General features: G+C 33.3%; 1 protein-coding gene across 1 annotated transcript; it reads left to right on the top strand.

The window, feature by feature from the left end:
- Positions 1-27,215, top strand: LOC134686611 (ankyrin-3-like). The gene is made up of 3 exons (XM_063546288.1): positions 1-204; positions 2,018-2,395; positions 25,323-27,215. Exons 1-3 carry the CDS (start codon positions 1-3, stop codon positions 27,213-27,215), a joined length of 2,475 nt encoding a protein of 824 aa, XP_063402358.1.
- The last annotated feature ends 248 nt before the right edge of the window (positions 27,216-27,463 follow it).

Genomic DNA, 27,463 nt, shown 5'->3' with positions numbered 1-27,463 from the left:
ATGGAGTATGTCTCAACAATCTGGAACCCATATATGAGAGGGGATATTGACAAACTAGAACGTATCCAAAACAGAGGCTTACGATTCATCAAGAAAAACTACAGGAGTCGAGAAACAGGGTCCATTAGTACCATGAGACGCCAGCTTGAAATGAAGACACTAGAGGAAAAAAGACACAGCCTCTGTCTTATCCTGATTTACAAGGTGGTTGAGGGTCTGGACCTAAACGAACAATAAAAGCCAAAACTTATTCAAACTGTGAAACTGACAATATCATCGAACGTCAAGTTATCAATAACACCACAGGACTTAAAGTACCAAATAGCAACAAACCACAGTACAAACATTCATTTTTGTGGAAACAACTATTCACTGGACCCAACTACCAGACAAAGCTGTGCATGCAGGTTCTGTAGAGGCATTTAGACCGCTCTTCAAGAACACCGCCCATCACAACCGCGCTCTTCTTCGCCATGTATAAAAGCCTAAACAGGATTCCTCTACACGCACCACTACAGATACAATCTGGCCGCTACAACAAGTTTTGCAACTAAGATCGTCTTTTCCATAACATACAAATAATAAATAACCGAACATAAATAAAATAAATAATAATAAAATCATAAACATTATTATTATGAAGACATGAAACCAACAAGAATTTACATGACATGGCTCATCGATTCTTAAAGTCGAGTTGACCGTAAATTTGTATGATAGACCTAACTTATAGGTTGCTTTAATCTTGGAATAAATATTCTCTAAAAAGGTACGTTATGATGGTATTTTAAACAATCAAATTATGTTGTTGTTGTCAACTGATAGGATTTTATACTCAACTCAAATTGATGATCCATGTGTTTGGAAAAAATGAACAATTACATTCGAAGTCAACACAAAGTATTCACATTATTATTGATATATATTTAACTATAATGTCTATAAACTATGAACAGCGATTGGTCTCTTTAATATAATTCTGCAATTTTGTAAAAATAAGGCGTGTTTATGTTCATATTAAACATAGCATTGCCGTACATTAAATATTCAAAGTTATTAGGTATGTTTTTGTTTTCTAAGTTAAAAAAATAAGATATTTTCCTTTGAACTGTTTAATTTTTACACGCGCGGAAATAATGTTGAGCATTTTCGTATAAATAACCACATTAATGACACAGTGCATTAGGTTTAATATTTGTGTGATACAAATCCATGTTAAGGGCACTGCATGTGTTTCTTAATCTTGCGTGTAAAACATTTAAATATCTATCGCCAATATTGACATATGTTGGGGGTGATTGTTTTTTTATAATATTTCTGTTTAATTTTAAATTTAAACATATTTAAAAGAAGTTCATTTCTAAAACTTAAATCCAGTGAATTCTACAGTTTGATACTAGATAGAATAAATGATTCCTGATAAAGAGACAGTCTGCTAGACGTTTGGTATATATTTATTAGATTGCTTCGTAGATTGTAATTGTTTGTTTCTGCAACTGCATGGGGTATTAAATATAATAAGTATTCTGGGGCGTCCTCATTCATAATTTTGTAAAATAAAGTTAATTTCTTAACTTCACGTCCAATCTTTAATTTTCCCCATCCCGTCTCTGAATAAAGTAATTGAGAGTTAGCATAGTTTGTTAGACCACTAACAACACGTGCTGCTTCCAGTTATAATTTTTCTAATCTTTCAGAATTCAACTGTCCGCAATTATCCCAAACTTGCGAAGAATATTCTGGAACAGGCCTTATAAAAGTTAAATATACTTTTTTCTAAATATTCCCTTTTCAGTCGAAATTTCAAACGTCTCAGAACATTGAATTGTTTTGATATTTTTTCTATTTAAAAATCAACATGCTGGGTCCACTTACAGTCACTGCTAAAAAAAATGCCTAAATATTTATGTCTAGTAACTGTATCTACCTGAACTCCGCAAAAATCAAAAATCAAGTTATTTTTTTCAATTTTTGCTACTAAATAACATAATATTAGTTTTATTTGGATAATTTTCAGTTGGAAAGTGATGCTGAAAAATCCTTGATAAAGACAAAAGGACCTACTAGTAAATCAGATGTGTTTTATAAATCAGAAGAACCAGTAAACCAAATTCGACAAACTATCCATCAATCAGACGTATCAATAAATAAGACACTAGCAAATGTCCATCAATTAGAAGACCAAGTACAAAGGACCAATATACAAGACATGGTCCACGAATCAGAAAAATCAGTAAATGAGCCACGAGAAACTGTTTATAAACTAGAGGAACCGGAACACAAAACACAAGAACATGTTGGTAAATTAGAAACGTCATTAGACATTGCAATTTTGAGACAGTCACAAGTAGCGGTGATAAAAAATCGGAATCCTGAAGGAACACATATATCAAAGGTAACCGTGATGTTAGATAGGCGAAGGATACCAGAGGGACATTTAAAGGTCGTTGATACAAATCAGAATTAAGAAACTGAATGGGTCCATCTCAATCTTAAAAAAAACAAATGTTTCTAAACACCTATCTGACCTCCATGATAAATATGTTGTTGTCCCCGCAGGCAAAGCCCCAAATAACATCGTTGTTGTGTGTAGAAGTCATTACATTAACTGTTTGATAAACGAATTAGGTATTGACAATTCACTTGGAAACTCAACATATACCCTCACGACACATACCAAAGAGGAAATCCTGGTTAATCTTAGGTCCGTTTTTTGTTCCTTTGGAATTTCAACCAAAGACGAAGAACTAGATCTTCCATCACTGTATTGGATACCTAAACTACATAGGTGTCCTTACAAACAACGGTATATTGCTGTGTCTTCCAAGTGCTCCACGACACATCTTTCTAAATTATTAAAATCCATTTTATCAGCAATAAAAAACGGGCTTCAACATGTTCAAAGTTATCGTGAAACTGCTTATTCTAGAGGTGGCGTGAATCAGATGTGGATACTTAAAAATTACAAAGACCTTTTAGAGTACATACAATCTAGCTCTCTTTCATCTTGTAGCAGTATTAAATCATTTGACTTTTCTACTCTTTACACAAGTATTCCACATTCCAAACTAAAAGACGAACTGAAAGAGTTGGTATTACTTTGCTTCATAAAAAAGAATGGCCAACGTAGATAAAAGTATCTTGTCTTAGGGAGGGATAAATCCTACTTTGTAAAGAACCACTCTGATTCAAACAAAAAATTCTCTGAAACTGATATTATGAAGATGCTTGATTTCTTGATTGACAACATATTTGTTACGTTCGGAGGGCGTGTATTTCAACAGACTGTCGGCATTCGAATGGGAACAAACTGTGCCCTCTACTCGCCGACTTGTTTCTTTGTTATTATAAGGCTGACTTTATGCAGGAACTTCTTAGGAAGAAGGATAAGAAGTAAGCAATATCCTTCAACTCTACTTTCAGCTATATAGATGATGTTCTTTCACTAAACAATTCAAAATTTGGTGACTATGTACAACGCATCTATTCCATCGAACTGGAAATAATGGATACTACAGATACAGTTAAGTCGGCTTTATATCTTAACTTACATCTAGATATTGACAATGAGACTCGGTTGAAAACAAAACTTTGCGACAAAAGAGATGATTTCAGCTTTCCAATTGTGAACTTTCCATTTCTAAGTAGCAACATTCCAGCAGCACCTGCATAGGGGGGATATATCTCCCAATTGATGCGATATTCCCGTGCTTGCATTTCCTATCATGATTTTCTTGATAAAGGGTTACTGCTCGCAAGGAAGCTATTAAACCAAAATTTTCAAATGGTGAAGTTGAAATCATCCTTTCGTAAATTTTACGGACGCCATCCCGAGTTGGTTAACCGTTATGGAAAAACCGTTTCACAAATGATATCGGATATGTTCCTTACGTCGTAACTACAATCCCTTCTCTTTTATGAATGTGACCTACTGAATTAGACTATTTACCGGATTTGTAATCACATAAGCAACACGACGGGTGCCACATGTGGAGCAGGATCTGCTTACCCTTCCGTAGAACCCTAGTTTTTGGTGGGGTTCGTGTTGTTTATTCTTTAGTTTTCTATGTTTTGTCATGTGTACTATTGTTTTTCTGTTTGTCTTTTTCATCTTTAGCCATGGCGTTGCCAGTTTGTTTCAGATTTATGAGTTTGACTGTCCCTTTGGTATCTTTCGTCCCTCGTTTAAACTCACAAATCGAAAACAAACTAACATAGCCATGGCTAAAAAGGAAAAGGCCAACAGAAAAACAATTTAATCAATACTTTTAATGTAATCATATTGGGATAGGCTATGCACATGGCCATTAAAACAAAAAGTCACTAATAGAAAATCACGGACATAACGGTTACAGTGCAACAATGTCACATTTCAGCTTTTAGATAAACAAAAATCTCCATTTATAGATGATTTACTTCAAAACAATTTATGATTTTATTTTACTCATTCCAAAGATGTTTTAGAAACATTGTAAGCTCAATTTATTAAAATATTGAATAATTAAGAAAAACTGTCAATCTAAGAATATGTTCATTTCGGAAACCTTAAATATTAAGAAAAAAAATGAAAACAATAAGTTTAATAATTCAATCCGTTCGAAGCGCTTTTCTAGATTTACCTTTATCAGGTACGCTCAAAGCCAAACATTTAAAATCCGAGGATGTACAAGTACCGAAACCGTTGAAGAGCTATATGAAAAATTACCTAAAATAAATAGCCAAATTCATCTAAATGCAACTTTGCTTGAGGGAGTTGAAACCTTAGTTTCTTTATTATTTAAAAAATTATAAACGGACGATTTGAGAAAAGTTTGTTAAATTTTGTAAGTACCAAATACTGACTTCTGAGTTGATGATACCCTCGGGGACTGATAGTCCACCAGGAGAGGTATCGACCCAGTGAGGTAAAATTATTCCATGTGCTAAAATCGCTTTTCTGAATTTACCTTCACCAGGAACATTTGAAATTCGAGTAGGAATGAGTACCGAAACTGTTGAAGAGCTATATGAGAAATATACCTAAAATAAATGGCGAAATATATCTTAAGCCAATTTTGCTTGAGGCAGTTGAAACCTTAGTTTCTAAATTATTTGAAAATTTATAAACGACAACTAGAAAAGTTTGTTAAATCATGTCAGTACTGGCTACTTAGATGATGATGCCCTCGAAGACTAATAGTCCACCAGCAGAGGTATCGACCCAGTGATATTAAAAATTAAAAATAATACGGTTAATAATGCCATGATTCCGACGCTATCTCTGGATTTACCTACATCATGAACTTCGCCTAAAACTCAAATTACAGATGTCTCAATAACATTAACCTTACTCCTGACTAACAGATGTGATAGGTTGATTACTTTAAGGTCCCTATTGAAAAGTGATATAAATGAATAAGAAAAATGCAGATCAGTAAAAACAATTAATAATGTCCGTGCTATTCAATTGAGCAATACAAGTCTTGTAGAGGCATTAAAATGTATATTAGAAGGACCTCTACTCTTGTTGCTTCTGTTTTTACTCTTCACTACATATCTGATAGATAATTAAGCATTGTCTATCAATGTTTCCGTGTACTAAAAAAACGTATATTGTTAACTTTCCCTTTTTCGTTATCACAAATAACTTTACTTAATTCTTCCATAGATATAAAGATTTGGTTTTAAAGTTTGGTTATACCTGTAGAAAAATCATTTTAAACGAGATAGCACATACAGGTAACCAAGTCAACACTGTAATTAGATCATTGAATATTGTTTTATTTTGTTTTGAATTTTGATTTTATTATCAGTAAGTTAAAAGCAAACTGAATATTATTGTTATATACCTATACACATTCATGGATTTACAATCTTTCTCTAACTATATATTCGCATTGCACAAAGTCATGTTTTCCTTTGACTGTTTTAATTTGTTGTCGGGATATATACATTTTATGAACCCGTATACTATGTGCAGTATTTTTATTAGTATCCATCTGATGGGTTACGTTTTGTCAGTGTTTAACGTGCAATAACCACATATTCAGCTTCTTTAATTTAGGTGCACTTGAAAATAAACGCAAATTTACACTTCATGATGACGTAGGAGATAATTGATAAGAAGTAGTGGATTCGTAAACGATAATCAACGAGCGACTTTAGTCGCAGTTAGATTATCGTTTTCGAATCCACTACTTCTTGTCAATTATCTAGCTTAAGGTAGATCACTAGTATACATTTTTTTAGACAGATTTTTTTTATAAATTGCCAAAATGAAGATTTTACTATGCTCTTTTCAATAATTTAATAAAAAGTATGGGTCACCGTGCTATTTTTCAAGCTATGAGTCTTTGAAATTTGCCCAAATTTAGTTAGTTTGTTCATGAAAAAAACACATTAGTATGCATAAAAATAAATTCTATGAAATAAATTGTGAGAAGAAAGGTTTCATAAAATGTTTAAGAAAATAAAAAGAAAACATAGTGTCACCGAACTTGTTTTCTCGCTACAAGTAAAAATAAAAATTTTCCCTATTAGCCAAGTATAAATTTTGTACTAATAGAGTTATCTCCCCTTAAATGGGCCATTTGAAAAAAATGATTTTCAATCCCAAATAAATGGTTTTTGTTCAAATATTTTGTATAATACGATTGATAAACAAGTTGTCATCAAATCAAAAAATAGTCTAACCATTGAATTGCAAATATCTCTCCAAATTTGAAGATTTAGGCAAATAACTAGACCAATTTTGTACTGTGATTGTACAATCCAAGATGGCGGTATACCATGAATCTACATTAACCCATTTCTAGTAGACGACTATCTGTTTTATGATCTGAAAATGAATCAACTGATTTTCATGAAAATAATTTCGTATTTTGTCTTTTTTATTGTCTAATACCTGAAACTGACTAGATCCACACGGTTCACATTTATATTTAACTTAATGTAAGTTCAATCTAACTTAAATGTGTTGTTATCTTCCCTTTTTATTACCAGATTTTGTAATTGTAAATAATTATTACATTCAATGTTGAATCATTACAAACAATTAATATTTAAGTTTTTATAATGGTAAAAAGACATATAACATGTATAATAAAGATATGGATTTTTTTAAATCTTTTTTGGAAAGTTAAAAAAAATAATTAACAACATTAAGAAACCTTTAATATTTACATATTTAGTATTTAGCAACTTAATGAGCAAATGAATGGCAGTTATATCTCCCATTCTATTTAATTTACAACATATATACAAAATGACTAAAAAACTAAGTGAAGTCTGAAATTCACAATAACACCACTTCACTAGACACCAGTTGAGGATCAAATAGATACAACGATTTGTCTTAATTAAAAACAAATGTATATATTTTGTTTAAACTAATTCCCTTTCATTTTGTTTTGATTTTATTAACGTTATTTCATTTGGCAGCCATCGTCAATCAGTTAATGAACTATTATTATTTGTTGTACGCATTCTGAAACCCAAGCAGAATTGCTTTTGCTTCAAATGTACAATATATAATTATGTCAATTTTGAAAAGTATGATGTAAGCTGTTGATAGTCGTGATCGTCTAGTCGTTGCTGCCGAAAGAAAAAACTGTGATATTAACAGTGCCAAGTTCAAGCCTAGTACCCGGGATGATTTTTTGTAATGTTTTTCCCTACCAAAATATTGTTTTTATCTTAGAGGTATCAATTTTTCATTCTTACTATGAAGTTGACGATTTTGTTTCCGGTTTCACCGTCAAAGAGGTCATTTTACAATCGTAGCTAATCACACTTTATTCACATAAGAGTCAGTTAAATGTTGATTCATATTTTGACCATTTATAATCATTCAAAGAAAAACTAAGTGATCATAGAATGATAGCATTATAATCATAAAAACAAAAGTAAGCATTTGCTATGATGAAAAGGGAAGGGCCTTGTACCTTAAAAGTGATAAGTGTAATGTGTACATAGATGTTTATTTGATCAAGGAATTGTACTAATAAGTAATATTTACAATTCAATGATTTTATAGTGTTTATATATTTTATTAAATAACAACAAGACAGAAATACAGTTTTTTGACATGCACTGACAGATATACGCTATAAGAGTGATATTTACAAAATAGTTTATCTCAGCACTCGTGGTCTAGTGGTATCATTTATTGACTACAGATTTTACGGTCGAAAATACGCGTTCGAACCTTTCATTAGTCATTCGTTTATGAGAGGATAAAAGATCGTAAGTTAAAAGTTATGATATAATTTATCTCAAATTAACATAGTGGTCAGTGGATTCTTGAAAAATAATCCATTGCTAGAACAATAGACTGACGTCAGAGAAATGGGTTAATGTTTGTGAAAATTATAAATATAAACATTTTCTGGTTAACGTTACTACAATAAAGTATAATGTGCATGTACAATCATTATATTTTATATTTAAAAGAACTTTCCACAATTAGACAAGGTCTTAAATTAAAATTTATTACGCCAATTTTTCGTTTTCAAAAGTTATAGTAAAATAATAATTATTAATCGGACAATCATTCACAGTAAACCAAATAACACAGAATTAAGCAATTAAAAGTCATCATACGGTCTTCAATCATAAGTCTAGTAACTATCTTTATATAGCTTTGAAAACATACTAAAAATATATGCCAATATATATCACACAAAGGGATGTATTCAATCAAATCTTGGTGAAGGTTACACAAGGTTGTCAGAAATGTTTACCAATAATTTGCTAAGTAAAAAATGTGCCTTATGTAAAACGTAAAACGACAATTCCATTCCTTTTTCACGAATTTAACCAACCAAATAAGGCCATTAACGGAGTACTAATAAGGGTATCACGATGGGTGCCACATTTAGAACACACTATGATTACCTTTCTGGAGAACCTTATATCACCCCCAGTTTTTGGTGGATTCATATTTCTTATAGTCTTTAGTTTTTTGGTTTTTTTTTGTTGTGTCTTCATTACTTTTATTTGCCTGTTTGTCCGTTGCTCCATTTTTCACGATTTATAGAATGTTCTTTATTCTGTTTAAGTGCAAACACTTATATATGAACCGTTTAAACAGAACTTTCACACCAGAAATTATGAACTCCTACACACAAGGACAATAAAAACATCAGAAATGATATTAAATAGTATCTGGTCAACACGTATACATTAGCAAAACATGCTTTCTCAATTTTATTTTATGGTCAAATTCATCCCACTAGTTATAAAAAAGGTGACTTAACATACATTGGTAGACAAAATTGAGCGAAAGATGCCAGAAAATTATTCAAACTTATCAATAGAAAATAAAACTGACAATGTCATGGCTAAAGAAAAAGGACAAACCAGAATACACCAAACACAACATGGAAAAAAAGACTAAGCAACACTAACCCCCTAAAATCTCTAGTTGGCGATTGGATGTTTCCAAATGACGCTTAGATAACGACTTTAATGTACCCATATAACACACGGCTGTATAATATTGTACATGTGCAGGGTGTACCCCCCCCCCCCTTTTGACATTTTGTAATCTTTGATGATTTTTATTTGGATGCAAGCCAAGACATACTTTCAATGGAAATATTTCATAATTTGTTAACTTTTTTAGAAGTTCAAAGTAAGTTATGTTCGTTGGGTTTTTTTCATATTTCACAGAGCTTAAAATCCTATAAAAACAAAAGCCGTAGACATTCCACGTTTAACTAATGCTTTATTTTTGTGAAATTATCATTACATGTTTTAAATAAGAAGTAAATAGATTTTTATTTCTGATTCTCAGCTGATCGAAATCGATCACCATGTAAACAACGTCATATGACCGTCTAGACTTCTAGGAATTCGTCTGCTATGTATTTTCTTGAGATTTTAGTATTTTTGCCAGATCAGTAAACGTGGAAACATGAAATTCAATAAACATTTTCCTATTATAAATATGTATCTAAATGATATGAATGTGTCGCCCTTGAGTTATTTTTGCACTAATTCTGTTTACAATGTTATTACGCCATTTTTGTATCAAAGCGCTTTGTCCCAACCATGTTTTGCTTACCCGATTAAAATTTACATAATTAACGAGCCGTTAATTTTTTTACTACCAATGCCTCTGCTGGTGGACTATAAGTCCTCGAGGGTATCACCAGCCCAGTAGCCAGTACTTCGGTACTGGCATGAATATACAGATTGTTTGTGTTATTAAAATTTTCTGTTACAAAATGATAGAAATAATTATAAATTAAGGAATGTATCTCCCTCATGCAAAGCTCTGATTCCTTTCACGGATTTGGCTATACTTTTTGGACCTTTTGGATTATAGCTCATCATATTTTATATAAGCTGTGAATTTCAATTATTTTGGCCACGAGCATCACTGAAGAGACTGTCAAAATGCGCATCTGGTGCAAGAAAATTGGTACCGTTATTTGTATTACGACGTTCTTACTTATAGTCCCGCTTTCCTTAAAGTCATAGCAACTAAAGCACCACACCCTGGCGAGCTGTTAATTCTTAAGTAACTCCAAATTCAGGAAAGTTCAGGCAATTGCCCGGCTCAACTTTTCCAACCATTTTGGTTTTCATTGATACGGATGGCTTATACATGTCACGTGACATATTTGTCATATAAGGAGCACAGCATTCATAATATGGCGAATACTCAGCACATGAACCCACAGAATTTAAATGGAAAACAGGTCTAATGGAAATAATTGGAGTTTTTATATCAAATTAGATTCGTATCGTGGAAGTAGTGATTGTGATTTTGAAGACTTTGTTGAGTTAGGCGGATTGTTTGAGAAAGACAAATGTTTAACTTTGGAAGCTAGTTTACGTGGTCTAGCCCGTACTTTTTACATTAGCCTGACTATTGCAGAGAGAAAAATTATGATATACTTGTATCAAAATTGCAGCAGATATTTTGTCGAACCAAACAACAGAGTAGATGGCTATCAGGGTTTGAATCTAGAAAACGTTTGCCATGTGAATCCATTGCTATGCTAGGAGATGAATTGGGACAACTTTCTCTTAAAGTTTATACCGACCTTGACCCCCATGCCCATGAAGTTCTTGCCCTTAACCAACTGTAAAAATCAGGGTCGGGTCACTAGAAATAAAATATAGATGTATTGACAAAGAATGTGCAACTACATGTGATGCAGTCTAAGTGATAGAAAGATATGAGGCTATTTTATGAAAATCACCAGTTACAAAGAAGAGGAAAACAGCTGTAAAACAAATTTCTACAGACGATGATCAGGACTACAATTTTGACCAGCTAAATGCCAGAATGGCAAAGTTTGAACAAACAGTTATAACACCCCTACAGCTACCCCCATACCATATATAAATCTAGTGCATTGTACAGAGGTTTCTGCAGATGAAAATCCAGGAGAATCTAATTTACCAGAATATTTAACGGAAATTTGGGAAAGAAGTTGCATGCATTTGAATGAAAAAGAAAGTACAGATTTTGCTTAAAAGATACAAAAATATATTCTCAAAATTTTCATATGACATAGGATGGACAAATGTATTCAAACATGAAACAAATACTGGAAATGCAGTTCCAATTAGACAGCCACCAAGAATACTTCATTTCCCAAGAGCCAGTTTGAAAAAGATGAGATCTAAAGAATGCTGAAGTGAAGAGTAATATAATCCTCCACCAGTAGCTGGTATTCACCTGTTGTTTTAATTGCCAAGGAAGAAGGCCAAGGCGGAACTCGATTTTGTGTAGATTTTCGTGGCGTAAACAGACCAAAGACGAAAAAAATAGCCTACCCAACTCTAAGAATAGATGACTTCCCGGATGCTCTTTCCACAGCCACGGAATGCTCTACGGAGTATGAATTTTAAATAGTGGATTTTGGTAGCTGTAGATGAAAGAATCATCTGTTAGAGAAAAGACAGCCTTTGCAACTAGCCAAGGATTATACCAATTTATTGTAATGCCCTATGGGTAGGCAAATGCCTCCAACAGTTTTTTACAAATTAATGGATAGTATATAACGAGGATTACAGTGGGAGGAATGTTAATTATATCTAGATGATATTAGTGTCCTGGCCTCTACAGTACAAGAATCAATCGATAGACCTGAACATGTGTTCCAACGATTATTGGACCGAGATTGAAGCTGAAATCCTCAAAATGTATATCTTTTTTAGAAAAAGGTCAAACTTTTAGGTCACAATGTTTCTGAAAATGGTACTCAGACAGATCCAGAGAAAACAGAAGCTGTTCAAAAATGGCCCAGGCCTAAGAACCAGACACAGATGCGCAGTTTCCTAGGACTATGTTCCTACTATAGAAGATCTGTTCAAAAATTTTCACTTTTCAGAAATCCTTGTACCTCATGTTCATGACAAGAGAATGTTTACAATGCCCACAACAGTTTTGACAAAGACTCTGAAGAAAAAGAACAATTATCAGTTATAATTAGAAAAGTAACACATTGTCCAGCAGATACCAGTCCAACAAGGAACCATCTTGTGCTTTTAGGGTGGGGATGTAAATTCTTTAAGACAACATCAGTTACAAGACAGCATTATTGTTCAGTTATTCATAAAATTTGAAGACAAAGAGACCAAACCAGAATCGAACTCACTATCTGAGGAGTCAACAGACTTAAAAACCTTATGGAACATTTGGGACAGATTTGAAATATGCAATGGAGTTTTATATGAATATTGGATTGATAATTTGGAACAAACTCACTGGAGACTTGTAGTACCTGAGTCTTACAAAGATACTGTAACAGTTTTAAAATATATGCCCTCTGCTGGACACCTAGTTGTAGAGAAAACCCGGGAGAAGATTAAACAGCACTTTTACTGGCTCGAATGAAAGTCTGCATACAAGATTATATTAGGAAGTGTGATAGTTGTGCATCAAGAAAACCCGTGTTGAAACAAAGTTTTAGAGCTCCACTGGGGAATTATAATGGTGGTGCCCCAATGAAAAGAATTGCAATTGACATTTTGGGACCCTTACCAAAGACACGGTTAGGTAACAGATATTGTCTGGTTCTGACAAATTGTTTTTCTAAAGGGACAAACGCTTACGAAATTCCAGACCAAGAAGCAGCTACAGTGGCCAAGATATGTGTTAATGAATTATTTTGTAAATTTGGTACCCAATTGCATTTACACCAATACTGAAAACCTTCCATCCTTTACGGGTAGACTTTACATCGATAAATTAAATCGTAGAATAAGCAACATGAGGATGTTAAATTTGATGTATGCTTTTTTTGTGCTTCTTCGTTACATTTGATGTTTTTATAGTAATTAAGATGATAACAAAATGTTGACTGCTGTACCCCTATTTTTGACATTTTTACTCTTTGAGTATGTTTGTTTTGTTCACGCATCGTTGACAATGTAATGGAATTTAATGCAACTGTCATACAAGTGAGATGTTTAGCTAGCTATAAAACCAGGTTCAATCCACCATTGTCTACATTAGAAAATACCTGTACCAAGTCAGGAATATGACAGTCGTTCCATATTCGTTTGATGTGTTTGGACTTTTGATTTTGCATTTTGATTTTGGATATTTCTTTTTGAATTTTCTTCCGAGTTCAGTATTATTGTGTTTCTACTTTTTACAAGACCTGATGCCTGGCGCATAACTTATAAACCAAGCAACATAAGTTATGCGCCAGGCATCAGGTCTTGTAAAAAGTAAGGTGCCCCAAGGTATCATTGTGGTAGCTATCTTTAAGAGAGAAACCTACAGATTTGCCATTGTAGATACATTGCTAACAGATGTCAAATATTATCTGCATTGACAAGGAGACTGCTGGCCATACCGCAGGGAGGGAAACAATCCGCTGGACGGGAACATGTTTTAAATAAAAAGTAAATAGAATTTTTACTGATTCTCAGCTGATCGAAATCGATCACCATGTTAACAAATTCACATGACCGTCTAGACTTCTAGGAGTTCGTCTGCTTTGTATTTCCTTTAGATTCTAGTATTTTTGCAAGATCCTTTAACGTGGAATCATGACTTTCAATTGTATAATTATGTATCTAAATGATATGAATGTGTCGCCTTTGGGTTATTTTTGCAATAAGCTGTTTGCAATGTGATTTCGCCATTTTTGTGTCAAAGCGCTTTACCCCAAACCATGTTTTGCTTGCCCGATTAAAATTTACATAATTAACGACGTTCTAACCTATAGTCCCACTTTCCTTAAAGTCATAGCAACTAAAGCGCCACACTCGGGCAAGCTGTCAACTCTTAATTAACTCCAAATTCATGAAAATTCAGGCAATTGCCCGGCTCAACTTGTCCCACAATTTGGGTTTGCATTGTTATTTTTTGCTAAAACAGGTCACGTGACATATAAATTTACTATATAAGGAACGCCGCTTTCATAATATGTCGAATTGATGCCGAGGCGGGTAAATACAAATTTCCAAAAATACTACAATAATAATTTTTCTAAAGAAATAACAACACAGTAGAGGTAAAAATATATATTTTAATTTAAACACCATTTTTTACTCATCACATGAACCCAAAGAGTTTAAATGGGAAAAAAAGGATAAAAACCGTCTGTCAGTTCCTACCTTGTCCAGCTACCCCAGTGTGTTAATAATGTAATCCTGCAGTTATTCCACATCACATCGACCTTTTTAACCATGGATAATTAACAAGGGACCATTTGTTAGGATTCCACTAATTAAGGATAAATTGTTATTTTCAGCCTGACATAATTAGTTACATGGATGTGCCAATTATTGGTATTTGGATGTTCCAGTCGCCATTTGGATGTGCCATCATAATCTTAAATATAGATTTTTTTTCTTACCCTAATTTATCCATGCTTCATCACAGGGCTTAGTCAAGGGTGACTCAGTTATGTAAACAATATTAGAAGAATATATCATTCCTGCATTTTACCATATTATCATATTTATGCGCTAACCAATTTTTAGTCCTGTTGATTATGCATTATTGTTAGTGAAATCGAAATCTCCAGTAAATGGTAAATCAACCAACAATTTCCAAAATGAGCAAAGACTTGTTTCCTGACTAGAAATGGATCCTTCTGTTCACTAATCATTTTAGTACTGGTGCACTTAACTTCATAAGAGTAAGAATATACGTTTTTGGCAGTTGTCCTGTGGCTGGGCAGATATTTTTGTGTTACAGGCAGGCACAATTGGTCCATAATGGCTGACCATCCATACACGTTTAAATTGGTTATTGCTGCAACCTTTACGGAAACTTACCCAAATGATATAATTATATTAAAGCCTACCCAAGGTTCCTTACACATATCATTCGAAAGTTTAGTATCTGTACTTTCTGCGTTGCCCGGTACTGAAATAATCGTACGGTGCATTTTCTGTTAAAACAAGGTTTAAGGTCATTAATAAACCTTCTATTTATTGGCGGTTATTAAACAAAAAGCCATTTTCTAGTGTATGTACCATTTAATTTTCCAAAGGATCATATGAACTTTATATCACAAGATAAATTATTTCAAAATCAAACAAAAATACGAGGTTTTTTGCGCAATGTTGCCTAAAAATTCATAACAAATCCTAAGCAATAAAAGAATGATTGTTTCGAAAGCAAAATATTTCTTGGGGGATCGATATTGATATGCCAAAAAAATAGATAAATGTACATTTAAAGGTCAAGGAATATTTGTTTTACGATTTTAAAGACCAAAAATTAACTATTGTTCATAGAACAGCTTTCTATTGAAGTGTTTGCAGTTGCCAAAAAAAAACTACAATCTGCAAATAGCGATCATTTTGTCATCCCTAATTGTCAATATCAGGAAGGAGAGTGATTTTTCATACAAAAGAAGGTGTATTTAAAGTTCTAAAAGATTTATACGAGCTTATTGGGGGAAAATATTGTTTTTTTCGAAGTCAAACTTATTTACCTTATGTAATCATGTTCAAATGCAAACATGACCTAAATCGTAGTCAACATTGAAATAATAAACCATCATTTAAAACTCTTGGTTGTCTGAAAGGGGATGGGAACGAACTAGATATGTAACTGTTTATTTTTATTTTGTTTAAAAAGGTTTTAGACATATTTAATGTTTGTAAATGTTTAATCTCTTTTATTATTCTAATGAAAGATGCTTTGAGTGTTTTCAAAATAAGCTTTTGAAATTCTTATGCAGGGCATTGAGTATGTAAAACATTATTAACAGTTGTGTTATTAAATGAATGAAAAGGTTGAATATCCTCCAGAAATATATGAGAGTTGTTGTCAATTCGTTTGATGTATTTTATTATTTGATTTTGCTATTTTGTTAGGGAATTTCCGATTTAAATTTTCCTCGGAGTTCATTTTTTTTAAATTTATTTCCTTTCCTCAGAAGACCATTCACTGTTTTGACATTTTTTGCTACATTGTTATTCGTTTCTGCGTGTTTTACATTTCGGTGTTGTGTCTCTGTTGTGTCGTAGTTCTCTTATTTTTGATACGTTTCCCTCAGTTTTAGTTTGTACCCGATTTGTTTTTTCTCTATCGATTGTGATGGTTTTCATGCTGTGCTTTGTTTTGTGGACTGTTGATCGTCTCATGTACTTTAATCATATTTTGTTCATGGTTTATTAAAGTTTCTTTGATTCATGGTATGATATTGAATGTCTATTTGTTATCATATTACTTTAAAGACAATAAGTCGTCTTACAGTTCGGTGAAGTAAATAAAACGCAATAAGATAGATATCTGCGAAAGTAAGTCATTTTGCTCACGTTGAAGCCTAGGTGGTCAAGTTGTCGGATACAGTACAGGCGATTTTGTGTCACGGAATCTCAGGGTTCGAATCCCGGCAAGGGAAGAACAAAAAAGGGGTAGGTCTGGTAAGGGCCGATTTTGGCCTCAATTTTCAAGTTCATCTGACGAAATATTTTTGACACTTTTTAAACACTTGAGTGTTTATTTCAATTGATTTATTTAGTTTTCGTGACAGATTTTAACTGATTAAGTCATTTAAAACACTCCGATTCAAGCTTTAATATGAAAAATCTATCAAATTTGCCAAAAATCGTCACTTTTCATATGGTTTTTGTCAAAAATGAAAGTGGGCGCATCCGTGTTCATCCTCAATCTTTATATATATTGTGTATTATCGTCAAATACAACTTGCATTTCAATATTATGAATGAACACGAATGCGAACACTTTCATTTTAGACAGAAGCCGTCTAAAATTTAACTAAAATGCTAATTTTCTGAAGATTTCAGTAATTTAGCATGACTTTATGATGCTAGTACCCGATATATGTGCATTCTCTAGTCAAAAACAGGCCATATTTATGTTGCAGAATTTATCTACTTTCCAATAAATAGCTTCATGATTGCATTATCACAATTTTGTAAAAGTGCTATATTTTTGGACCAAAAAGGGGTCTTACTGAACCTACTCCTTTGCGAAAGCAAATTTACATATCTAACATTGTTGGGTTGGCGTTAAGACAAGTTGTATATATATACAATTATTTTTTTACATGCACACGTATAAAAATTGCGGTTTTTATACAACGCAATTATAGGTTTGAACTTAGTTTTATGGTTATTATACGGCGATGTTGTACCCCTATTGACTGGTTGTATATTATATTTTGTAGTGTACAGTATCATTACATGATCCATCGCCCTGTAAAATTAATCTTTGACTACCTAAACAGTTATTCTTCATTTTATATATTTAAGCAAATTTTAATATGGATACATTTAACCACAATTTGTAATCTTATATTACATTAAGAGAGACGAAAAAACTGAAAGGGACATTCAAACCCATCATTTGAAAAAGAAGTGACAAAGCCGGGACTTAAAACAAAAACAAGCAACAGTATTCAAAGCACAGCATATAAAATTACAGATTGCGTAACACAACCCCCCTAAAAATATTTGGGTTAAATTCAAATGGTAACTGATTCTGTCCCATGGTGACACAGGTCTTGTGACCCATGCAATTACTTACCAGTTGATAAGCCTTATTCGATAGGTGTCACTCAATGTAGAGATAAAGGTATTTTGTTACGTCAATTGGCACTTATATGTCGTCATCTAGCGAATCTCATTTTCCATAACTGTCCACCAAGCTGTAGTAGCGTCCATAAAATTTTCGAAATGATGATTTCATGAAACGTTGCATTTGAACTCTGGTTTAAAACAATGTTTTAACCCCCATTTTTCTTCAAATGTCCTTTATCAAGTTAGGCATGTGACAGTTGTCATTAAATATGCTGTGTCTCTGTTTGCTGACGTATAGCTTCAACGTTCGCCGGGCGTAGTAAACATTATGTACGCTGCCAATACGCTAGTAATGTGGGATGCATCTAACCTGTCAATCATATCTGTATCGTGTGCACAACGAGCTTTAAGCGAGTATTGGATGAAGGAGAAGCGTGCCTAAGCGTTTATCAGAGATTTGCAGATATGCTATGTATCAGGCACGGTTGGTTCGCATGCAAAAATCATGACACGCATACCATATGTTGTAATCTTCATGTAGCAATACATGTTGTTTACCTTCATCTGTACTGTCTTTTTGTCTATTGCTTAAGTTGAGGTACTGCTTATAGAGGCCAATTTGTAGGCTAAATTTTAATGTAGAGAAAGTTTATTCACAAAATATTTTTAAATAACACTTGATGAAATAAATCGTAACAAAAAGTTGTATTGGCTTGCTTTTCTAAACGCCTTTAGATTTTGGGCTAATATTTGATATGTGAGTGAACCATGATAATTTACAGATCACGTGTAAGTTTCGTCCTGCTCTGCTAATTTGTGCCGAAACTACGTGTCGTTCTGACACATTTTTTATCATTTATTTTAGTCAAACAAATTTTATATATATTTGGCTTGAAATCTTAATGAGGTCAATTTATTTTGTTCAATTAACTAAAAAACTACCAAAATATTCAAAACTTAAATATTGTATATTGAGAAAAAGTTATTAAGAACAAAACTCATTAAGGTTTAAAGGAAGTAGGTTCAGTAAGACCCCTTTTTGGCCCCAAATTATAGCAGTTTCACAAAACTATGAAATTGTTATCTTATAGCTATTTATGGGAAAGTAGAATGCTTCTGCTACATAAATATAGGCTGTCTTTTACAACACACTGTACATATATCGGGTACTTGCATCATTAAGTCATGCTAAATTACTGAAATCTTTACAATTTTAGCGTTTTAGTTAAATTGTAGATGGTTTCCGTCTGAAATGAAAGTGGCCATATTCGTGTTCATTCATAGTATTGAAATGTATGTTGTATTTGATGATAATAAATAACATATAAAAAGGTTGAGGATGAACACGAATGCGGCCACTTTCAGTTTTGACCAAAACCATCAGTAAAGTGACGTTTCTTTTGGCATATTTGCTAGATTTTTCATATTCAAGCTTGAATCGGAGTGTTTTAACTAAATCAGTTAAAATCTTTCACAAAAACTAATCAAATTAATTGAAGTAGACACTTAAGTGTTTAAAAAGTGTCTAGAATCTTCCGTCAGATGAACCTGAAATTTGATGCAAAAATCAGCCCTCACCGGACCTACTCCTTTGTATTGCAATTTGGCTTTTTTTTTTTTTATCTATGACGTTTTAGGGTGAAATTACTCATAACTATAAACCATTCGTACCATCGGTTACTCGTAACGGTTGCTTGAAAGCATTATTGAGTGCACACTATATTGTTTACAATGAAGACAAAGAGTAACCACATGAAATTTGTACCAAAGTTAAACTAGTAACGTATATTGGCGTATGCCTGGCGTTTGTCTAACGTAGATGGAATTCACGCTACGAAGTTTAAAAAAAGTCTCTTGGACGTATTTAAGACGCGTCCCGGTCGAACCTTGGACGACAATCCGTGCTTTCGGTGTGTCTGAGAAGAGTAATAATGGAATGTTTGTTACAAACACACCCGCATGCGTTTTAGTCAAAGCCAAACGATCATGAATCGTCTACAATGTGCCCTAAATGTGTCTCAAACTTATCTGTAGCGTGCACAACGTGCTTGTAGCGTATGTATTACGTGAGTGTAGCATACAGGTAAAAGCTGAATAAACGCTTGAGATGAGTGAGAATGTTTATGCTGCACACACATTTCATAGAATTATAGCGTTCACCAAGCGTATAACTTTGCGTTTAGACGTACTTCAAACTGATGCAACGCGCGTTTAATGATTGCAACTAACGTACTCCGACTTTGTCAATTTTCTCTGAACGTCATGTGCACGCCGGTCTATATGCCAATGTGTGACGCCGGCATAACAAGTGACGCTCTGATGAAAAACGTTTGAGAACCATAACAAAGTCATAGTTTAATACTACTGCAAGATGAAAGAGTCTTAGATTGTACCTACTCTAAAATCCTTGAAATGTTTTAGTATCAACGATTAACTCACGCCACCTATAAAATACACAGTTTCACAATAACTCTTAAGCCCGGCTTCGGTTGCTGGTAAAACTTAAGTTAATAAATTAGTAAAAAGGTTCGTGGAGCTCTTGGTAGACTAAGCAAAATACCGTTGTTTGTTGAGACACGTGTGTAGTTTATGTATAAATGCAGTGATTGAAGATCCAGTGCTTCATCTCCTGTTGAAATAATAATAGTGGGAGATATTATGGACAAATTGTGCAAATTGTAATACAAGCATGAAATTTGGTACAAGGGTGGACTAAATGATAATTAAAAGAAATTCGGTGCTGGCCATCAGAAATTTCCATTTTTTTCAAGATGGCCACCGACCATTTTGCAAATTGCGTCATATCCAGTTGGTTGCATTTCGTAAATCCTTGAAAGCTGTGTTATATGTATAATCCAATGTAAGTTTTTATTAAGCGTAAATTACAGTTCCTAAAGTACCAAAAAACAACACATAAATGACAAAAAAGAATGACTCCCGGTTCCAAAATGGCGGAAAATTTTTGAAAAATGTTTTTTTTTTTTATAATGTCCATCAAGTTAACAAGTGGTATCACATTCTTTGTTAAGATTAAATGTCAAGTTTTGTTAGAAAGACAGGTTGGTTATCTTATAACTATCTGACAGTAGCCAATAAAAAAAAACCTGTATAAGGAAGGACAGAACGGTAGCATTTACAGTCACCAACACAGCTGGATTTTTCGCCTCCTCATTTCAAAAGTTCTCGACAGGAGGATGTAACTTTAACGGCAGCCAAATAAATCTTTTTTTGTTTCCAACTGTCATCGATTTTTTTCTTTCATGAATTGGTACATAAATCAGACTGAACCCAAACTTGTCCTCCTTGATACGCTGCTCTTTGGATGTGCTCCGGAAAAAGACTCTTTTAGGCGGAACTAAATCACAATGCCGCTGCTTCCTGTGTAAAAATTTACATCGTGCATCGTTAACAGCAAATGGTGATGTTGTTCTGTCATACATGATGCAAACAACTGCTTCCATTATGTCCATGTATGTGTCTTTATAATTCAGCAAAGAAAAAAAATGCGTCCCTTACATGTTGAAATACTTTTTCATATCATCCAAACTGACCTAATCCCTTTACCACGAAAATCTGACAAAGTGTCACATCCACTGAATGAATGAACGAAAGGAAGAGTAGGTACACGAGGACCAAACGCATTTGATATATCACGTACAGGAAGCCATCAAAAGTCTTCATTCCTGCTAAAAATCTATCCACAGTTTGTTGCACCAATTTTTTGGAGTGCTGCAAATTTTAATACTGCTACATCTGTGTCTGTGCTACCTAAAACTACCGTCTTACAACAATTTTCGTAATCATGGCGAACTTGGACAAACATTTGTATATCTGCTTCTCCATACTTACAACGGTTAGCTGGAAAGTATCCTTATTAGTCTCTTAAAGCATTTCTGTCGGCAAGACACCTGAAAAATTTTCGTTTCGTTGTCATCTTCATAGAGAAAACTCCTCCATAACCAATTTTTGTCCTCTCACATCTAGCCTTTAAATTATTCATTTAGTAAACATATAACACAATGTCGATTCTTGAATACTTATCGATGCAAGATTTCATTTAAGGCAGTATGACACATTTGCAAAATCATCCAATATTGTTGGCCAACAAGGTGGCCTGGAATTAACCATTGCTGCCCCATCAACGATAAATGCGTCAGAATTTGGATCTGCAAATTGCAAATTGTTTCAAGTTTATCCATTTGCAACAGTTTAATACCACTCTTTAAAATGACATCCTAAGACAAAAACGGAGGAGCAGTTTGTCTTTATGGATTAAGAAATATTCCAAATCAATTTGTCATATGCGACAAGAAATAAAAGTATAGAAAAGATGTCGCAATCACTTGCAAGGTTCTCTAGCTTTGTTTTTTGACAAAACGTTTACAGTTTTATTTTAACCGACATAATAGGAAGTTGTTCTTTTTGATTTGGTAATAAGAAACAGGTTCTCCTTCGTTTTGCATTTGCTTCAAACGATCTTCGTATAATTTGGCTTTGCTCTTTTTAAAGAAGTCCTTTTGTGTTCATTAATGCGTTCATCTGTTATAGAATGTCTCAAACCACTAGATCTTGCAATTTATCTGATAGTCTACTGACTTCTGGTCCAGCTACCATCAATACGTCTAAATAGGGTCTCCGGTTAAACCTATGACAACACATCGCCCTTTACAATTGCATTATTTTGGGTTTTTTTACCTGATCAATTGTGCTATAACAAAAATATTTTCTGGTCTCAATAACAGTGAAATTATCATTTTCAAAATCAATTGCCACCTGTGGGTGATGTAAGAGAAGGGAATCGATATATCGGAGAAGGTCGGTAGCGATCGAGAATGTGTTAGACGATCAAGACATTTTGAATACGGTATTATGCTTTATATGGACTGTATGTACAAAATCTGACGCATGAAATGAGCATACTACCAAATTGACATGAAGTTTTTATTTTATAATTGAACGCCAGGAATTAAACTGGTGTCGAGATGACTATATTTTCCTACACCAGCCTATCAAACCATTGAATGTCACAGATTCATGACATGATTATAATTTCTGTGTTTAGCTTTTTTAAGCCGATATATACCATTCAAGCTAAAACACATTGAGTTATATGATGCGCGTGTCTAGTCTTAGGGACATTTGAACATACATACAAAGAATATGCCGTTCTAGGTGTTGCAATATTGATTTTGGTGAGGACATATGTCCATCTACTATCACGTAATATATCACCCAGAATTTATAATAAGTCATTTCAATGTGCAATTTACCTTACATGACGATAAAATTATCTTCTAAGTACAAATAAGGCAATTCCCACTGAATATTCAATACCAAAAGTGGCTGATCTGCCGTTACTATTGATGTTTCTCTCGTATTAACTGCATTTTCCGTCTTATTCATCGAATACCTGATCATTGCAAGTGAATGGGCTTTTTTTTAAACAGTGGCATCATAGATTTTACACTTACTTGAATAGCTCTACCAGAGCTTTGCCTTTGAGAGTAATGAGATGAACTACGATGTATACCAGTTTGCCCTGGTAGTGCATACCAATCACTCATAATACCTATAAATAGTTTGCGCATGCAAATGTTATCAAACAAAGTCATAATATCATTGAAAATCCCAAATCACTTATTTTATAGTAAATAGTTAAATTGTTTAACTTTTTTAATGAATTTTGTTACATTTTCGCGCACGCGCAAACCCTGTATATGTAAAATACTCATGTCTAGCGAATTATTTACATGTAAGGAAGGTAGCTACCAAACCTGACAGCTGTTTATCACTTAAAGAAAGTAAACGAAAAGTTTTCCAGAAAAAAATCAGTATTTTCATACTGAAAAAAACAGCCATTTTAGAAAACGGCGGTGGCCATCTTGAAATAAATAATTGTTTTAATGGCCAGCAGTAGTTTCTTAAAAAGTATATAATAATGATGCTTTGTGGTAATTTTCATGCTTGTTTCATCATTTGCACAATTCCCTCGATTTTGCCTGCTAATAGCTTCCACTATAAAGGAATATAGAACAAACCTATTATTATCAAAGGATTTCCTCTTTAGTAATTGTTTTGGGGGTCTATGTTGAGTTTCAAAGTGAATTGTCAATACCCTTTAAATTTATCAGCGGCGCCTGCAAACAGAGTATATATCTCCCAATTGAAACAATATTCCCAGGCTTGTATTTCCTATGATGATTTCCTTAATCAGTCAGGGGCATTACTTAAACAAGTAACAATTTAAATTACCTATACAAGTAATGTTGAAAACGAGGCTAATTTAAATATAACTTATACAAGTTATTTTTCTAAATATTATTTTTATAGGTGTTTAAGAATACAGATTTTACTAGCTTTAAATAATTTTCACAGTTATCTGGTTATTTTTCCCTTGATATATAAAAACTAATTCTTCAGAAACACTAATTAACTTTCCGACGCACTTATCTTTCATACCGACGCTTCTGGGTCAAAGATTGGTCTCTTGGGACTATTGCATTATCATTTTTCTCTAAAATCTTGAAGGTAGACTGATATAAATAGATAGATACTTGTGAATTAATTAAGACCTGAAGTTATTTATAATTTGTAACCTAATTCAATTACATATGTGCCTTAGATAAGTGTTATTGCTATTTTTTTCAAATTTTTTTAAAATAACTTAATCAAGTAATATTTTTGTCATTATTTTCAAAGTAACCCTTTATCTCTATACTCCTCTCAAATCTGATGAATTCTTTATTTTATGATATAAAATGGTGTTTAAAATCATGAAAACTACATTAAGTCTATGTTGAATGTTGAAAATTAAAATAACTCTATTCAGTCATTTTATTATTTTTAAAATAAAAAAATACTTATATAAGTAATTAAAAAAATTAACTTGTTTAAGTAACGCCCCTGACTGTTAATAGAGGCTTGCTACTTACAAGGAAGCTTGTTAATCAAGTGTTCTAAATTGTGAAGTTGAAATCATCCTTTCGTAAATTTGACGAACGCCATCACAAATTGGTTGACAGTTATGAAATATCTGTTTCACAGATGATATCGTCCTTATGTCGTAACTATAATCCCATTCCCTTTTCACCTATGTGAAAAGTAAAATCACAAAAATACTGAACTCAGAGGAAAATCAATTTGGAAAGTCCATAATCACATGGCAAAATCAAAAAAACAAAAAACAAAACGCATCAAAAACGAATGGACAAGAACTGTCATACCGAATTAGATATGTCTTTGAATTTCATTAAACATGCACAGGAACTTATCATGTTTTCTTTCCGATTTGAAACTATATTTTCGATATATTGTAGCATAATCCTAATTATGATAGAATTAATCAAATCATGTGGATTTTATTTTAGGATGTGTTTGAAGATAAGATCGGTGAAACAGTTGCATGTGAGAATATTCATGAAGAGAAATTTAAACAATTACTGAACAACAATGCAGATATTTATCAGTGCAGAGATAATGGAGCATCTCCATCTCCCTTGAATGATGCTTGTTTCTTGAATCATATAGAGATTGTAAAGGTATTATTAAACAAAAAGGAAGATATAAATAAGTGTGATGATACCGGGGGATTTCCTTTGTATATTGCATGTCAACAAAATCATATAGAATTGGTAAAACTGTTACTAGATAACAAGGCAAACATCAATAAACGTATAAAAAAAGGAATTTCTGCTTTGCATGTTGCTTGTTTTTGTAATCATATAGAGCTAGTAAAGGTGTTACTAAACAACAAGGCAGACATTAACACTTATGATGATGTTGTAGATACTCCTTTGCATATTGCTTGTCTGGAAAATCATAAAGAGTTAGTTAAACTTTTACTCGACAATAAGGCAGGCATTAATGCGTGTGAAGCTACTAAGGCATCTCCTTTGACTGTTGCTTGTTATAAAAATCATATAGAGACAGTAAAGATATTACTGGACAACAAGGCAGATATTGATAAGTGTGATGGTACTGGAGCAACTGCTCTGTATATGGCTTGTCAGAAAAATCACAAAGAGATGGTAAAAATATTGCTCCAGAACAGGGCAGACATCAATAAATGTGCAAATAATGGAGCATCTCCTTTGAATGTGGCTTGTGCGAATGATTATGTAGAGCTGGTAAAGATGTTATTGGAAAACAAGGCAGACATTGATAAGTGTGAAGAGAATGGAGCAACTCCTTTGTATATGGCGTGCCAGAATAATCATAAAGAGATAGTAAATATATTACTCGACAATAAGGCAAACATTAATGCGTGTGATGATCTCGGGGGCCCGTTGTATATTGCTTGTCAGATTAAAGATATAGAGTTAGTGAAGGTTTTACTGGAAAACCATGCAGACATCAATAAATGTACAAAAAAGGGTGTATCTCCGTTATATGTGGCTTGTCAGAATGATGATGTTGATCTAGTAAAGGTGTTATTGGAAAACAAGGCAGACATTAATAAGTGTGTTGGTAATGGGCCAACTGCTTTGTATATGGCATGTCAGAATAATCAAAAAGAGATAGTGAAACTATTACTTGACAACAAGGCAGACATCAATATGTATGCAATCAAGGGAGCATCTCCTTTGAGTGTGGCTTGTGTGTCTAATCATATAGAGGTAGTAAATATGTTATTGAAAAACAAAGCAGACATTGATAAGTGTGATGGTACTGGAGGAACTGCTTTGTATATGGCATGCCAGAATAATCATATAGAGTTAGTCAAACTGTTACTGGACAATAAGGCAGACATCAATAAATGTGCACTAAATGGGGCATCTCCTTTGGATGTGGCTTGTGTATCTAATCATATAGAGTTAGTAAAGGTGTTGTTGGAAAACAAGGCAGACATAAATAAGTGTGTTGGTAATGTGGCCACTGCTTTGTATATGGCATGTCAGAATAATCATAAAGAGATAGTGAAACTGTTACTGGACAATAAGGCAGACATCAATAAATGTGCACCTAATGGGGCATCTCCTTTGAATGTGGCTTGTGATAATAATCATAAAGAGCTAGTAAAAGTGTTATTGGCAAACAAGGCGGACATTAATACGATTGATGGTAATGGAGCAACTGCTTTGTATATGGCATGCCAGAATAATCATAAAGAGATAGTCAAAATATTACTTTACAACAATGCAGACATCGATAGATGTGCAAATAATGGAGTATCTCCTTTGAATGTTGCTATTAAAAATAATCATATAGACCTAGTGAAATTGTTATTAGAACACGCGGCAGCCATTAATAGAAGGAAGTAATGGCAATGGAGCAAGTAAGGGCAGAATAATGATTAAGAGGTAGTCGAAATCTTACACGACGGACAACAAAGTAGACATCGGATGACATTGAGGAATTTGTTACAGATGTTCGGATGTATTGTACCGTCATTCCAGGGTAAACTATTTTACCCAATTCTTTTTTCAATTAAGCACTAATTAAGTACAAAAAATGTAGCTCTAAAAAGGTCATTTATAAAAAAAAATGCAGATTCTAGATTTTTTTCCAT

This window comes from Mytilus trossulus, chromosome 10 (assembly GCF_036588685.1).
Source record: "Mytilus trossulus isolate FHL-02 chromosome 10, PNRI_Mtr1.1.1.hap1, whole genome shotgun sequence".
NCBI lineage: Eukaryota > Metazoa > Mollusca > Bivalvia > Mytilida > Mytilidae > Mytilus > Mytilus trossulus.
This window is presented reverse-complemented; position numbering and strand designations above follow the sequence as displayed.

Bases quoted from the DNA above. Each gene is read 5' to 3' on its own strand.
- LOC134686611 (XM_063546288.1), top strand. From the start codon at position 1: ATGGAGTATGTCTCAACAATCTGGAACCCATATATGAGAGGGGATATT. The intron at 205-2,017 runs GTGGTTGAGGGT...GATAATTTTCAG, and splicing joins GTCTTATCCTGATTTACAAG to TTGGAAAGTGATGCTGAAAA. The intron at 2,396-25,322 runs GTAACCGTGATG...ATTTTATTTTAG, and splicing joins AAGGAACACATATATCAAAG to GATGTGTTTGAAGATAAGAT.